Here is a 17,508-nt window from a genome sequence, read left to right on the forward strand (position 1 = left end):
GTTCAAGAGAACATTGTTGTGATCTTAGTCTGGCTCCAAGCCCTGTGGATTTTTGCTTTGACGCTGACTTTCTACATGTGATAAATTGTCTCTCTGATATGTCCTTGACTTTGTTCATAGTTCTTATTCTTGTATAGCGAATGATGATAATGAGATCTTGGTAGAGACGTCTGGTTAGCAGTGAAATGTTGGCAGCAAGCTTTCTAGGCAAGAGGCCAGAAGCAGGAAGCATTTAGGAAGAGGAAACCTTTCCTGCTTAAAAAATATATTCTTTCCAGACAAAAACCTTTCAGTGATAATCTTACTGATAAGTAAAGTTTTGCTATCTGATAGCTTCTGATGCTTGAGAAAGCTTTGTTCATTCCTGGACTCAGGAAAACAGAAAATGACAAAACTCTTTATATATTGTAAAAACGTGAGCATTCAGGAGTGGGGGTCTTTCAGAGTTACAGTGCTATGCAGTGTCACTTGGTGAAAACTATTCAGAAGACTGAGATTTGCTTGTGGTATTTTTTTCTGATATTAAGTAACTGTGCCACAGTATTTATTAGTAGTTAAAATACATTGCAAGAAGCACTGAGCCATTTGTTTATATTTGTGTCGTAGGAGCTTTTGCTAAACATCTTGCTAATGTTATATGTGTTATAGAATCCTGAAATCTTATCTTAAATATATTTATAAATATTTAAATATGCTACAAAGTGAGAGGTGGTCCCTAAGATATATTTCAGTCATGAGCTTTCTAGACTGTTAACTAACAATAGCTGGTGTGACACATCATGTGTTACAATTAGGTGTTTTTTTAACAAAGCATAAAAATAATAACCCAGAACCATATAAACCTTGAGGCTGCATTCACACTTAGTTGGGGCATAAATGGCAGCTTTCCCACTTTTAGTTGTCTGATTGATGAACTCAACTAGCAAGATGTATAAATATTATACTATGCCTGCTGGTTAGTTGCAAATATAATCCAACCTCCACAAAATTAGAGGCTCTTTATGAAGAATAAAAATTGGTTAAGAGTGAACATAAAATGTCTTAGATGGAGCAATCTGTGGAATAAGGTTCAATGAGATGCTTTTTGTTTAACCTTGGTCTTATTTTATTTTCTCATAGTTGACTCTTTCTTCATGTCATCATTATTTTCTTCCCATCGCTTGTCTTAGATCAGGAGAAAGGCCAAGTGTCTTCATCTGATGGCAATCTGCATTGCGTATGACTAACCCTATCTTGATACAATTACATGTCATTGTCCTGGAAGTACATCTGCAGTTAGCAGAGATGTGCCAGTCTTACCCAAAGTTCAGGGTGCCAGAAAGCACCTGAAGTTGTCCACTTTGACCAAAATTAATGAAGCTCTGTCACTAATCCATTCTTTTCTACTTTACCTTGGAAATTATCTGTTAGGGTGTCCTATAAAACCCAAGAGAGAAAGACTTGAAGAGAAAATCACCATTGTGTGCATTTCATTGCTCTCTTTGACATTTGGCATGCCTTTATCAAGTGCAGTCTTTTGGTATTAAGTTGAGCATAACCAGAAACTAAGGAAATGCAGCATTAGACAAGAAACAAATCAGTAGGGTCAAGGTTTTGCCCTCCATCTTACCTTTCTTTTCAGAGGTGGCTTGCTCCGGATGCTGTTGGATGGCTAGTCAGGAATCTTTGTGAACTGTTTGTAGTGTGATAGAGTTTTTGGTGTCTTGAAGAGGCCTCCAAGACATCCAGATAGCACCTCTCCCTGCCCCTCAGACAGTATGCAGTATGGTTAGAGTAAATTCTTGCTTCCCTGACTGTCAGAATCACTTCTGCTGGAGCAGCTAATACCATCAGTCATCCTAGAAGAGAGTCTGGAGCAAAAGGAGAGCCATGTCCACCACTTTCACTTCCATATACGGCTCTGCTCTCCGGTGCCAGCCAGCACGACAGCCTCAGCCTGCTAGAGGAACTCACTGCATCCTTGGGCAGGATTATTTAGCTTCTAGCAGATCCCAAATATGCTGGGTTTCCTTGGCTCCCAAGGAACATAAATGGATAATGAGCAATCACCCAGTGGAGAGCTGTGTCTTCAGAGCTCGTTGTATAAATTATTGCTTCCTAGATAAAGGGAAATTATTTGCTATGCTAGTACATTATACTGTTTAGGTGTAATAACTGTATATAAAGTAGGCCTAGTAATGATCCTTCTGAGAAATGTCTTCTTCTTATTAGGTTGTTATTGCTATTTAAAACCTGACATATTAAAAACCTGATATAAAGTTTCTAGAAAGGTTTAAAGAAGCATTAGCAAAAGCGTTGTCCTTTTGCAGGTCTCTAGATATTGCTGCTCTTCAGCTGGACTATGCTGCCTTCCTGTAGGATGAATGGTTGGAAAGTACATTTAGTTTTCATCTAATAACCTATTTCTGTAAGATTTTAGGACTGGAATTTATTGTGAAAACAGTTGTGCTCCCAAGAACTAAATATGTCGCATTTCAGTGCGTGTGCTGAGAGTTGCTTGTTGAAGCCATTAACTCAAATAATCATCGAATTGTGCACACCTGCAAATAGGAAGCCTGTTGACTAGTTTGGAAAACATGAAGCAGCAAGGCTAGGTTTGCTGGTGGGACCTTCTGATGTTGTGTGTGGCCACACTCTTCTTTTGCCAGCTTCACACAGTAAATCTGAATTTGTATAACTGAGCTTTCTGAGGTCAGCTGACTGCAAACCATATCATGTTATGCAGGCTTAGGTAGTTTGTAAGTTGGAAGATTTTTGAAATAGTCAGGGTTTTGATTTTTTTTTTTTTTTTGCTTTGGAGGTGTGTCTGTTGCAATCAAAGAAGCTTCCATTTGAGAATGAGAATACAAGGTGATAAATTGATAGAGATAGTTGAAAAAAATCATTTCATGGACACGAACTTTATGTCCCTATTTATATATGGTCAATAATATTCTATTATTTTCTTAAAATAATTAACTCAAATGAGCATTTAGTTTTGAATGAAGTAAATGACCAAACTTTCAGGCACATTAATATTTGATATGGAGATAACTGCATAAATATTGAATTTGAAGATTAAATTCCAGAGCACTGCATTAAAATTGCAAGACTTTTCTATTATCCTTCATAATGGAACATGAAATTAGAAACTTGTTCAGGGAAAGAAAAATTTCTCCACTCTCATCAGCACATTCCCTTCACTGTTGTATCAACAGAGGAGCTTTTTTCCTCATACTGTGAGGAGAGAGAGAGCTATCAGTGGGACATAGACCCTGAAGTCATTTATGGTGCTTTTGAAAATTAGTGTATGCCATTTCATACTTGTGTCTCAGTTCCTGGATTGATACAGAATGAAACTTCAACCTTAGATTTAGCCTACTGTGTGGCAAAAGACTCTTATTTCTAGATGTAGAAAGCGGGGTTTATGGCCAGATCTTACACTGTCCTTTTCACTATAGGTGATGCAGCTCTAGTTCGCCTGCAGTTCTTAAATCCAGGGAGATCTGTGGTCATAGCCCATTAGCTGTGGATGTTAGTTACTGTAAACGGTCTGGTTAACTAACATTTATTATTCCTCAAAATGTGTAGGATTTGTTGAATACAGCAACTTGCCATTATTAATGGGATTCAGCCCCCCTTCTGAGAGTGTGTGCTAATTCACGACTGCCAGGCTTCACTTGCTGGGGAGTAATTCTGAAAATGGGATAACAAATAAAAACCTGTATCAGGCAGTCCCAAAACACCTGTGGGCATCCAGTCCAAAGTGTTTTCAAATACAGATTGATTTTCCAACTCCTTTTTCATGTTATAGTGGTCTCAAATAAGTCATTTCCATAACATTACAGTTCTTTTTATCCATGGTTCAGCAATAAACAAAATATTTTTCCCTGTAGACTTGAAAATGGAGCTAATATACTCATTCCACAGCAAAGAGCAATGCAGTTGTACTTCTTTCTAATTAACTATACCCCAGTAGAAAAATTCATGGAATAATAACATAGGAGGAAATTGGTCATTTTGATTTTATGTACAGTTTGCTGTTTTTCAAAAACATCCATTTATTTAGAGGCAGAAGTCTTATTACTAGATTGTTTTTAGCTCATGTTCCTGTTGTGGTTCTTTTGCAGTGGTTTGTAAAGAGTTAATGCATGTTACAAATATGCCAACTGAGCTCTGTAATTTGCATAGTTTTGTCTTAGGTCAGTGGAAGGTGTAAATGATGTTTAAAAGAAATCTGTTGATCTTTGCCCCTATAACAGGAATGTATAACTGATTAATCATTTATTAAACTTCTCTACATTATTTATGAATAGAACAGAAATATAAACAGTGACCTTTTTATCCCTTTTTGTTTGGGAGAGTAACTGCTTTATTTATCGAGCTAGTGATGACAAAAAAATACAGATTAACTTTTAATGACTGCTTTTGTATTCCCTCAGATTTATTAGAAAACAAGGGCTGGATCGGCTTTTCCTGGAATGCGATACGCATATGTGGCGTTTGGGGGACCGGCGGATCCCTGAAGGAATCACGGTCGATGGAGGATCCGACTGGTTTCTCCTGAACAGGAAGTTTGTGGAGTACATCACTTTTTCCAATGACGACCTGGTAACGAAGATGAAGAGGTTTTACTCTTACACTCTGCTTCCCGCTGAGGTATGTGAATACAAAGCAATCCCTCTTTTCTCAAAACTGCAACTTTTATGCTTGTCCCAAAGATCACTGAAGTCGGAGGGGCTTTTCCCCAATTTCAGTGGGCTTTGGATCATCCTGCTGTTGGTAACGAGACTTTTACCTTCATGGCAAGTCAGTCGTTTAGTGTTACAACTGCTTTTGCTGTTGCTTAGTTGGTTGGTTTGTTAGTGGGACCTTTTTGTAAGGAGTGGCTTTGTTTTATACTTTTGAGCCCATTGACCTATTACAGAGCAACCAAAAATCCAGCCGCCCTTTGCTTGCAAATCATTCCTCCACAAAGATTTTGAAGGCTATTAGAGACGGCGAATTGTCTTCCTAAGTAGCTTTCCTCGCTATTATGCAGCCCTCTTACTTAAAAATAAAAACTCTGCGAACAAAGGTTTATTGTTCCGTTCAGAGCTCAGCTAGCAGGCATCCTCGCAAAGCGTTCACATCATTCGGGAATCACCCCCGCTGCACGTGATGCAGAAAGGGAGCGCGCACCGGGACGGGTTTGGCTCTCGCACGCAGCATTGCCGGGGAAGGCGTGCTGCCGTCGAGCAGAGCCCAGGGCCGGACGCGCTGGCAGGCTGCTGGGCTCCTGCCCCGGCAGGTGCGTCGCTCCCCGCCGCCTCAGGCTCTTCTCCCAGGGTACGGAGCATGCAGCCGGCCTGAGGAAGACCTGGTGACTGTCTTTAAAGCTATAACTTCCCTCCTCACTGGTGGCCCCTGAACATTTTGAGGGATTGATGAGAATAGTCTTGCAAATTCAGGCTTATTAGCTTGCAGCAGAGCACAGCGGTTGTCATCTTTTGATAGGGGTTTATTATTCCACACACATGTTGAATAATCTTGCTTTAATCCCATTTCTGTTAAAAATCACCTTTTCTCTCAACTCTGATAACCTTTTCATCCATTATCTAGCAGAAATTTCTGTATCATTATGAAAGGACACAGGGCAATGGGTAATTGGGTAGGGTTTTTTTTTTTTGTCTCGCGCTTGAATGAGAATGGATGCCTGTATGGGTTTAACCAAACAATTCAAGCATAAAATCCATATTCACTGAGCTGTCATTTAACATTAAAAAGGGTAGGGGGATTATTTGGGGGCCAGCCATGCTAATGTTATGCCAGTTATTTATAGATTGTACTATAGCTGATTTTAAAAATAAGTCACTGCTCTTAGAATCCTCTCTTACAGAACTAAATTTGATCATATTCTGTTGCTTCTCTCTACAAGGTTTTCGTTTCAAGATACATGTCTGGCTTCTTAAAATCACCCTGCCGTCACTGACCTGTTAACCTGCTGTATCAGTCCCCATTACCCACGATTTATGTAGTAGCTGAAATTATGGTGATATAATTAGGATAGCCCAATAGGAATTCCTTGCTGCCTTGAGTCAGCAAATAGAGACTTATGATTTCAGATGTAATTGCAGGAGGCAGAATGTCCTTCTGGCGCCTGGGGTGAACTCTATATTTCAGTGCAAGGCCATTAGACTAGCAATGCATTTCAGAGTGCTGGAGACACAGAGACCGACAGAAGAGCCCTCTGAGACTGTATTTTTCATAGTAGCCAGGGTGGCAGCTGAGGTTTGAGAATTGTCTTAAGAAACAATTTGAGATTTATCATCAACACGTTGCTCAGGAAAATAGCCCTGAATCTGTTGGGCCAGAGAGTAACTTACTGAAGAGAAATAATGGGAATTTCTTAGAATTGCTCATGCAGCTGAAATAAAAATAAAATAATTGCTGGCATTGGTGCCTTTCCACTCCAGTGTCCAAAGCTGGTCATTATTCTGTGCCAGTTTATTGTAGCGTGCGCTCAACTGCATATTATTACTGTTTGGCTGTGTCTATAGTGTGCTATAATTTTTCATGCTCTATAGAATGCATATGTGCGGAATGTCCTTTCTACATGGCAAAACAATAGAAGTTGTTAGTCCTCTCATTTTGAAAGAAAATAAGTCACCTGAGTTCAGTTCAGGCCCGCAGGCAGCACTGAAGGAGAAAATGGAAGTCTGAAGAGCTGAATGTACTGATCTGGTCTTTTTTTCTTGCAGTCCTTCTTTCACACTGTCCTGGAAAATAGCCCGTACTGTGACTCCATGGTGGACAACAATTTGCGTATCACGAACTGGAACCGTAAACTTGGTTGCAAATGTCAGTACAAGCACATTGTAGACTGGTGTGGCTGTTCGCCTAACGATTTCAAACCAGCAGACTTCCACAGGTTCCAGGTAACTGAAGCTTTCCCTTCTCTGATATCCCCAAAGGAGGTTTTTCACCCTTGTTCCTGGGTGTGGGGGGCAGTGTTAGCTGCATGGCGTCAGCAGTTTAGGAGAAGGAAAAGTCTCTTCTCCCATGTTTTGGCCCTTGAGACTTACCCCAGTGTAGCAAGATCGTGACGCAGCTCTTTGGAGGCTTCCCGCTGGTCAATATGCTGTGCTGGGAGGGGTGGAAACCTGACACATCTCACACAGTACCAACATTGCTCTTGTGAATTTATTGCAAAGGGTTTTTTTTCAAGGTTTCAACTCAGATGCTTCATGATTTCAGGAATCTACTGGCTTTCATAGTTAAAGCACAGTGATTTTCATCCTTATAATTTAAAAGAAAGCTAAAAAATGTGACTAGAGTACCTGCTAGAGGCTTACACAGCACAAGGCAAAACAGTTTTCATTATTATATTCTTAAACATGATTATATTTAAGTTCATCTCTTGGTTTGGGGGCCAGAGTCATGAGGTTTGGGTCACCCAGGTTTGGCAATACTGCCTTAAAAAGTTTAGTTGGTTCCTTTGTGATACAGTTTCCTCAAGGCAGACATGAGAGCAAATGCTTGTGTTCAAGGGCGCACTTGGTCTCAAGACTGTATCTGGCCTATTCTATTAAGAATGAACAACAGCTTGTTTCGAGTTCGCCAGATTTGCAGTTCCACCCCTCCAGCTCCTCAGGGTTCCCTGCATAAAGCATGTTTGTTCAGGCTTTGTGTGGGATGGGGAATGTGTTACCCTACAGCACGAAAATGATGACTACTCCAAAACAGAGATCTTTTCTTTATTGTAATGTGCTGCCTACCAGGCACAGTTGAAGTCAGTGACACAGACGCAAAAAGAGCAAATGAGACATTATCTAAGAGACCCTCTGCTTTCCCAAACTCCGATCTCAGAAAAGTCTCTAGCACGGAATAAATGGGAAGTGTTAAAAAGCTGCTGAAAGTCTGCAGAGGCTAACCTGCTTGGGGCTAGGAAAAGAAGCCACAACAACGTTTCAGAAAACTATCAGGTAAACTGAGCAGCAAGGGAAAGTTCAAAATTAGAATAGCTGAAAAGGCAAGTTCTGACATGTGCCTGATAAAGAGCCCCTGCAGCAAGCACCTTGCACCAGGAGGCTTGCAGCGGTGGGTGTCCGAGAGCACGCAGCATGAGCCACCCTTGAGCACAAATGAACGTCCTCCAAAGAATTTTTCTGTGATCTGTGGCACTTTTGAACTTGTCAGCACCTCAAACTCATGCCCAAAAACAAACAAGGCAGAATAGGGGCATTTTAAAAGCTAATGGTAGTCGGCTAAGTAGCATATAAACTGGCGGTGCGCGCGAGGTTCTGCTGAGCATGGAGCAGGAAAGCTGTGAGGGCCCAAGCAGAAGCTGAGGGGCCTCAGCCAGGGAGGTGCCTCTCCCAAATCCCCTTCTCGCCTCACAGCACCAAATCCGTGCTGTGAACTGCCCAGAGAGATGAGTATCAAAGGCCTGGAAAGCACTTCACAGAAGTTTTGAAATGCATCACCTCACAGGGACCTGCTTAAAATCTTGCTTAAAATCCTGCTCTGACCCTTCCGAGCTGCATGCCCCCATGCCCACGGTGCTCTTCTCTGCCTGCTTGACTGCTAGTGCTGCACAGCCTCCTCGCTAACATGACGTTTTAGAGAGATTTTGCAAACACCTGCACATGGAGTGCCTGCCAGAGCAGGGCAGCAGGAGGTGGCTGTTGGTACAAAGGGACTGGCCAAAGCAGAGAAAAAGAAAATATATCTGCTACTATAATAGTGGTCTTAGATTTCTGCACAGATTTTTTCTTTTTATTTTACTTGTTCCCTCTCAACCAGGCATTTGGGAAAAACACTGCTGCTGTTCTCATATTCTTGGTATCCAGACATTTGTATTTCTTCCCCAGGAGGCAGATAGCACTTTGCTAACACAGGGAGAGGAAAGGGTTGGAGAAGGCTCTCCTGACTTCAGCTTAGTGTCTGGTCTAGAGGGTTCATTCTGAGAAGGGCAAAGCAGCATCCATGTGCTAATATAAATAAATAAAAAGAGGGAGATGCTTCAAAAGAATGTTTATTGCTGAAAATATGCAAAGAGTGGACAGCAGGGAAGGAACCCAAACTGTGCAGTAATTCTTGTGGCTTTGGTTCGTCTCTTTTGCCAGCTCTGAGGATAAGTGCTCCTGAAGCCAGTCCTGAAAGAAACGGTTGTGTCTAATCCGGGTTTCTTTTCCACTTCATTTAGACTCTCCTTCTAAGTTCTTTACTGAGCTTCTCAGGAAGGTGATAGACGTAAGCCAGTTACCCGGCCTGCTTTGGGGGCTGGTAGTGCCCAGGAACAGGTTCATGGAGTCCCAGGTTCGTGGAGGTAGTGGGGCTTCCTCGCTGATGTCTGGGGACTGCTGAGTCGCACGGAGCGTGCAGCTGCGACCTCGCCTCCGTCCACTCTCACGCCCTTGTCCCCAGCCGCCATGCCCTGGTGCTACAGCCTTACCCTGGCCTCAGATGTCATGCAGAGACTGGGCGATCATCACTGTTTTGTCCTGAGTTCTGGTGACCGTTTTGATGGCTTTATACCAGGAAATGAGCGGGGCCAGGGCATGGGCTAGGCCCTGGCACACAGTAGTCCATGCTGTGTAAATGTCAGCATGCTCTGTGGCATGTTTTTGACCCATGCCAACTAGCAATGCCTGGGCACGGCTCAGGAGAAAGGACCAAGGTTGTTCAGTAGCCAGCGTAGATGAGGCCACCTCTTCTACAGGGAACAGTCGATGCATACAGTCAATGCAACAGTGGCATGTACATCATGCCACTTGCCCTCAGGAGCGGGGAATGGGCCCTACCCTGCTTTATTTACTAGCATAAGCACAGTCTAAATAGCTTCTCTACAGCTTTGTTTTCACTATAGACATGTTCACACATTGCATTATCCGGAATAGCTGTTCTGTTCTAAATAGTCTGTCACTTCTCTGCTGGAGTATTTGCACGTAGACTAGTCTGTAAAGTGATTCAGGAATTGTAACCAAGTTTTAAAAGCACATCCTGACTTAATCCAGGTTGACTTAAGGAGTTAACTGAGCCATTATTTTAAAATAACTGACCCACTTGAGCCATTTAATTGATTGACATAATGATGGACTTGTGGAAATTATTATTTGTTCTGTCTTACCTTAAATACAAATAAAGTGAATCATAAAAGAGAGACACTGAGAAATTTTGTATTTCTAACATTTTGAATGGCAAATTCTTAAACTCTTTCCTCTTTCAAAAATGCTTTTCACACCAGTGAACTATGTATGTACAGTGCTCTAAAATCCCTTATCCAAGTAAGTAGCAAAGGAGCCTCTTCTATCACTAGAGGGTGTAACCCATGATTTTCCTTAAGCTTTCCATTTTTCTTTAACTGGATTTGTTTTCATATCCCACCTATTAATAACAGGCATAGAATCTCACTTGCCTTCATTTTAATCCCCTAAAATGGTTTAGCATTTTCCCCTCATTTGAATGCAATGCTGCCTGAAAATTCAGGAGGAGAAGGTTGTTTCCAGTGACAATGTGCTGAGAAGAGTTACAGAGACTGTAATCATCCTGTTCATGTGGGGTTTCATGCAATGGGAATATGTTCTCTTAAAACCTCAGTATACCCTCCTCTAACCTGGGTGGCCCACTGATAGAAGACTTTGTAGTTAATAGGCACTTGAAGCCTGTTAACAGTTGTGGAAGCCTCTGTCATGCTCCTTCTTTTGTCTGATCTTATCCTGTATCCTCCTTGGTAATTGTCAACTTACTCCTCACTGCAATGAGTTTTATTCTGGAAGGGTGAAACTTATCCAAGAACAGGACATGAGCATAGGACTGGCCATCTCTTAAGAGATCTTGTGCCGACTCTTGCACACAGGTGGGCCCTGCCTGAACAGTATTAAGGAATGTTTGACAAAAGCAAACTTATATCTTTCTGTATTGAATTATTGTGCTTAATATAGGTTTGGTGGTTAGAACCAGAGAATAACTGAGGCTGGAAGGACCTCTGAAGGTCTCTAGTTCAACCACCTACTCAGAGCAGAGCTAACTTCAAATTTAGATGAGGTTGCTCAGAGCCATGTCCAGTTTACCTTCAGCTCTCATTGCAGCATCCACTAAAGCACACTGCACCACTTCCGTATCCTGTTGAATTACTGATAGGTGAAGTTTTGGCTGACTTCAAGGACTTCTATCTTCCAATTTAACCCTGAAACATCTTTCTTCCTCGTCTCATGCCTGGCCTATTCTTAGGCCAGTGGCTTACTGGCCCTGCAGGCTGCTTTTTGTCTTTCAGTCACAGGGACAGGCCTGATTTCAAGGGCCTCCCTGTCCTCCACGTGAGAGGCCTGTAGGCAGGGGAGGGCTCTCCATTTTTGCAGCAGACCAGAACCATCTACATTTGTGTTGAGTAATTGTGTAGTTTTTATCTGAAATTTACCACACTCACCAGTTAAGTCATCTTTGCCTGTGGGAAAATTCTGCTCGAGTCCTCAACTCCAACCCTGTGCTTAGGACAAAGAATTGTGGCTGGAAACAGGAACTAACTCTGGTTTCTTTTTCTTTTGCATTACCACAGCAGACTGCCAGGCCAACGTTCTTTGCCCGCAAATTTGAAGCTGTGGTGAACCAAGAGATAATTGGCCAGTTGGACTATTATTTGTACGGCAACTACCCCTCTGGCACGCCAGGTCTCAGGTCGTACTGGGAGAACGTGTATGACGAGCCCGATGGCATCCACACTCTCAGTGATGTGGCACTGACCATGTACCACTCGTTCTCGCGCTTGGGCCTGAGGAGAGCTGAGACTTCATTTCACACCGTTGGAGACAACAGCTGCCGGTTAGTCTGAATCTTCTTCCTTTCTATATGTGGAAGCAGGATTCCTTGGTGTGTCAGCAATTCCCATGGGTTTCCATGGAAGATGGTAGGTCTGGGTGCTTCAGAGCAGACAGACCAAATTACCAGGCACTGAAGGACATTCACCTGCTTGGCTGTGCTGGCTGGAGCATGTAGTCACGCAGGGCCAGGCAGCTGCAAGGGGAAGGCACCTGTTTCCCGGAGTGCTTATGCCCGCAGTAAGGTATTGGTTGGTATTCAGGATTGTCGTTGTGGGATTTGGCTGTTGCACTTTTAAGGAGCTGCTCTACAGCCTGATCAAGACTGACATGTTCCAGTTGGGCAGCGCTGCCCCTGCTGTTGCGTTTTCTTTATTAATTTCAGTGAGCATATTATACTCACAGCTCCTAAACCCTCAGTGTCATTTCAGCAGAGGTCGTGTTCACCTTTATTATGCATACCAGAAGCAGAGGACAGTATTTCAGAATTAATGTAAATGCAGGCAGGTTAACAGTCCTTGCTTGTTTATTCCTCTGGGTGCACATATGGAGCACAAAGAGCTGGTTGCACGAGCTTGGTTCGCTTGCTTGCTACAGCTGAAAGTGCTGAAAATCTTGCAACAGGTGGGATCCATTAACATCAAATAAATAATTTGTATGTATATATAAATATAAATAAATAAATAAATATATAGTAAATAAAGGTCCTTAAGAAAAAAAAAACTGTATTTTAGCTTCCTTTTTCACCTGTAAGTCTGGGAAGGAATTCATTCCAAAAAGTATTTGTAGGAAGAATTCCTGGAGTTAGATTGACAGAGAAGAGGCTTACTTCATAGTAGATGTGTGCTGCCTGCAAGCACATTTGAAGCTGTTTACATTTAAAAGCAGATATGGTTCATCTTTTGAAGTCTTACTTTGCAGTCTCTAGTTTCTGCTTCAGAATATATCCCTGGTACCCAGCCTTTTTTTATCCTTATGGAAAACACAGCCTAAGTCAGCAACTGCTGAAGACGTTCCTTGTGCTTTAACAAATGGCGTTTGCCCCTTTCGTGCTCTGCAAAGGAACCTGATGTGTTGTGACCTTCTTCTTTAGTCACGGAAGTGCTGAGCAATGTCCCACCTAAAAAAATGTGGCAATAAGTGATCCAGACTCCTATTACAGCTTTGCCAGTAAAGGTTACCAGTGCAAAGCAATAAAAGGTCAATAACAATTAGATATAAATAATCACAAGTAGAATACATTCTCTTCTGTGAAATAAAGGCAGACCTCAAGAATTCCTGGGTCATTTGTCCTGTACAGTGAGGCCAGTGGAGAGGATGGGAGCTATGTATAACCAGTACTAAAATAACTTCACAATTACTTTTGTGCTTATTCCTTTGGCCAATGTGCTGATGATGATTTATAGCAATAATCACTTTCATTTCTGGGGAGCTTTTCATTCCACAGGAGCTCAAGGTGCTTTTCAAGCTTGCTCAGATTATAGATAGGGAAGCCGTGTCATCCGCCACTGATTGCAGCTGTCTCCGGGATAAAACACGGCTCCTCTGCTGGCTGGAGCCTTGTGAAACAGTGCAGGGAGGATTTGCAAACGGGGATATTGCACGAAGGCTTCATTTACATACCTAGCTAAGCCCCCTCAAAACACTGCTAGTTAGTGTCCAAATTAAATCATATAAAAGTGGATAATCCTCAGGTTTGTGTTTCGCCTCTCTTCTCCCTTGATACTCCATTCTCTTTCTAGGTGTACACATGTGTACACTTCTTCCCTCCCTCTCATAATTTTGCATGTCTCTCAAGCAGCAGTAGAAGGAATATATTTAGACTGAGCACCTCGACAATATTCCCGTTGCTGCGAGGGCTAAGAGCGGTGTGAAGCTCGCTGATATTGCCATCGCCACCCCCGTTGGGCTCACAGCGGTGCCGGCGCTGCGAGGAAAGCCTCTGCTGCTTACGATCACGTTGGAGTCGATCCTGCGCTGCCACCCACAGCCACCCAGGAGACTTGTCTAAGAGATGCTGCCTTGCCCGCTTTTCTAACCAGGACTAGCTCACCGCCCCAAGAAGCAAGCCCCCTGCAGAGCGCTCCGCTACCAAATCAGATTGCACATCAGCATCTTCAGTGCAAGCAACACTAATGTGTGATTGAGATTTAATTTATTTCTCTCCATCTCTAGGCATTTTTACTTGCTGCTGCCAAGAGACAATTTACTCAGACTATTTCAAGGATATTGTAAATATTTGCTGCTGCACACATATAAAACAGGAGACCTTAGTGTTCAGAACAGAAGTTAGACTGTTGCTTGCATTGGCTGCATAGCTTTGCTGTGTTTTTGCCCGGTCCATCAGCGCTGGCCCTGTTTGTACCCATCTCGTTGGATTTGTTTCTCAAGCTCTAGAGAGTTCCTCCTGGGTGTTACTGGTTTGGGGAAATGGAAAGTCATTGCTGGTTAGCTCTTCTTAGTGCTAGCATCTTGAGCTATAATAACTAAGATGAGGAGTCAGTCTTAGCTGACTTGATTTCCTGGGAAGATGTGATACCAGTTGATTTTAAATGGATTACAAACACGCTTGTTTCGCAGTTAATGTCAGTGCTGCAAAGTAACAAATTATTCAGTTTCGGAGCCATGAACATCTTATTTATTTATTTATATATCCATATGTACACACACGCACATCATAACAAAAATCTTTCTGAGGCTGCAACAGACAATTGGCCCTAAATTTTTAATCATTTGAATCCATAACTACAGTGTCTCTAATGTCCAAACTGTAACTGAAGGCTTCCAGATCTCCTGTTTAGATTTTTTTTTTTCCTATTTGGTTGACTGGGATTGTTTTTTAATTATGAGTAAAAAATGGCAAGAGCAATCCAAGTCTTTCATGAGTGTGAAGTTCATTTCATTAAACGTAGGCCCAGTTTCTGCTGCCAGTTGCCCCTGCGGAGCATTGCCCTTGGGAATGTGCGTGGTGATCAGAGCGGGAGATTTGTGTGGGCTGAGCTGAGCTGGGCATCGGCGCGTTGGCATGGGCGCCTTGCCCGGCCTTGGAGCACCCTCTGCTGTCCCTGGCCCGCAGCTCTCAGCAGCACGCCAATGAGTCACTGCCTCCTACCAGTGCCTCTCTGAAGGTAGAAAAAAAGAACACCGGATTTGGGGCAATTGAGACATTTCTTGAACATCGTTTAGTCTAGTAGACAGTGCTACAACCTGACAGTGTACGTGTCTGGGTAGGTCTTCTTACCCAGAAGAGATAGTGAGGGACTGGAGGTTTCTGGCATGCAGAGGTAGCTCCTAAAGAGCTTACAGTTGTGAATAGCTTCTAAATGAGCATATATTCTTAGTAACAGTTTTTATGTTTCAGGATAATCAGAACAGCCTAAGAATATTTGATAATGAGTAATGAACACATTTGAAATCTTGTAATGTAACAGTGGTGAATTTTCTAGTTGGAATGAAAGCCTTCTTAAGCCATTAGCTCCAAGTAAATGGAGATTTCATGTCTCGTGTGTGTGTAAGTGATAAGCATGTGCTTGTGCCGTTTTACAGATACTATCCCATGGGCCATCCAGTTTCGGTCCATCTTTACTTCCTTGCTGACCGTTTCCAAGGCTTCCTAATCAGATACCATGCGACCAACCTGGCTGTCAGTAAGCTAGAAACTTTGGAAACGTGGGTGATGCCAAAGAAAGTCTTCAAGATTGCAAGTCCACCGAGTGATTTTGGAAGGCTGCAGTTCTCCGAGGTAAGTGTGCTTAGCCACCCATTCGCGTCAGGAGCCACTGGAGAGCTTGCATGCTAATCCAGCAGCCTTTGGAAATAGTATTTCCATGTAATTCTTAGGTCAGAGTAGCTGTCTAGTTTAATGCACAGCCTCCTTATTAAAAGAAATACAGTTGTAGAAGGGGCTCAGTAACTTTAAAAATTTGTGATTGTTGTCAGTTGTAGCTATGAGAGAGTCCTGGGAGCTGAAAAATGCCATGTTTTTGCAGTTCCAGATGGGGATGGGGATATGGTAAGCGTTCTGCTCGAGAACACGCCGAAAAAACATAAATTTAGCGATAGTCAGGCACCAGTGCCACATCTGACTAGAATATTGATGTTGCAGCATCAAAGAGAAAATTATCACGGCAGCGGCTGAGATTTCCCACAAAGCCTGTTATTTCTTCTTGGAATTTGTCTCAGTATCTGACATACGGTATAAAAAATGTACCCCTAAAATATATTAGGAAAGTTGACCACTAATAGAACCTGGCATCTATGTTCTGTTTTAAAGATATAACTGTCTGAGCAGTTAATTCCATGATTTTTCTCATTAAGCCACAAATTTCAATTAAGGCATAAAATTGATTGAACAAATGTGTTCAAGTCATTATGGTCAAGTCCATAAATTACCGTCTTCTTGGGCAATTAAGAAAGGCCTAGGTAGGATTCAGTGTTTTGGTGTGCATGGCAAATCCATGACACTAATGTGCCATTAAAGAGATGGATGGAGGGTGTGTTTCGTTTATCGTGTTTGATGGTAGACTTATCATTTCATGAAATGATAAATGGTCATACAGGCTTTAATTCTTGAAATTTGTAGGAGAAATGCTGCTATTTATTTGGTTCTTTTAATCCTGCTTTCAGCCTGATACCTGCTCTGAGTCTTCCTTTTGCAAGCAACGGGGGAGGTAGCAGGAATGGCTTTTCTAATTGCATGATAAAAATTAATATATTCATCTTAGTATTTTAGAACTTGAATAAAAAAATTTAGAAGGAATACATCTGACTTCATCTCAGTCCTAGGGAGGAAACAAACCTGAGACCGCAAATTCCTTGCTGGCCACTTGCCAGATCCCTCCGACCCCAGTGCACTGAAACTGATGCTTTTTCCCCCAAAGCCAGCCCTGCAGCAACCGTGGACCTGGTCTCCAGATGTCCTGGAACAGCCAGGCCTGGTATCAGCTCCCCTGATGGAGGAAGCAGCTGGCATGTTGGTGGCCTCTTTACTGCACTTTGCCCACTGCTCTCTGGAGCGTGATGCCTTGCAGGGAGGACCCCGCATCTCACCTGATGAGTGAGCCATGGTTCATGGCCTCGCAGACCACGGCTGCTCTGCAAAGAGCCCTGTTTGACTGCTGCTGCAGTGAGAGTTGTGCGAGTGCAAAGCATGGGAAGGGTTGTTCTGTGGTGAGCTTTTGTCAGGCTAGGGAAATGTTTTCTTCCATCTGAAATGCGTGAGAAGAGTTTTGGTATCTGCTTGCTTGCTTTCATTATTGTTTCTCACTTATACTCCTGAATTGTCCTCTTCTTTCTTAGATGATTAATCTTGTAAAAGACCAGGAGATGCAAAGTCAATCATTTAGTTATTTCTTGATTGTTTATTTTACTTCTGCCTTTCCTTGGCCAGCAGGCACCTCTGCCTCTCTCAGATAGCCTGGTGTAAATCCAGCGTTGACCTCTTCGGCTTCAGTGAGGCTGGTAGGCCCCTGATCTGCTCACTGCTTATTAAAATGCCTTGTCTTTCTCAAAGTCCAGTAAGTGTAAAACAAATTTAGCAGTCCAACTAAGATAAGGGTATCAATGTTCACAGGTTGTGCACCGGCAAAGAAACCTGAAATTTGTGTTTATCAAGAAATGTTACTCTGCTGCTTTTCCAACAACTTTCATCCCATGATCTGGCAATAATTTATTACTGAACAGGGCCTTTTTTAGCTGGGAGCTTTGTTCCCTCTTTGAGCTCACACCAGTG

The 17,508-nt window shown here is 42.6% G+C and overlaps 1 protein-coding gene across 1 annotated transcript in view; it reads left to right on the forward strand.

Annotated features, from left to right (window-relative positions):
- The window catches only part of XYLT1 (xylosyltransferase 1), a 221,350-nt gene that overhangs the window by 190,084 nt on the left and 13,758 nt on the right, over window positions 1-17,508 (forward strand). The window contains exons 6-9 of the mRNA XM_067306545.1: window positions 4,422-4,638; window positions 6,720-6,896; window positions 11,519-11,781; window positions 15,324-15,519. Coding sequence (XP_067162646.1) covers window positions 4,422-4,638; window positions 6,720-6,896; window positions 11,519-11,781; window positions 15,324-15,519 — 853 coding nt within the window. The remainder of the gene's footprint in view (window positions 1-4,421; window positions 4,639-6,719; window positions 6,897-11,518; window positions 11,782-15,323; window positions 15,520-17,508) is intronic.

The sequence above is a fragment of the Apteryx mantelli genome, chromosome 16 (genome assembly GCF_036417845.1).
Source record: "Apteryx mantelli isolate bAptMan1 chromosome 16, bAptMan1.hap1, whole genome shotgun sequence".
Classification (NCBI taxonomy): Eukaryota; Metazoa; Chordata; class Aves; order Apterygiformes; family Apterygidae; genus Apteryx; species Apteryx mantelli.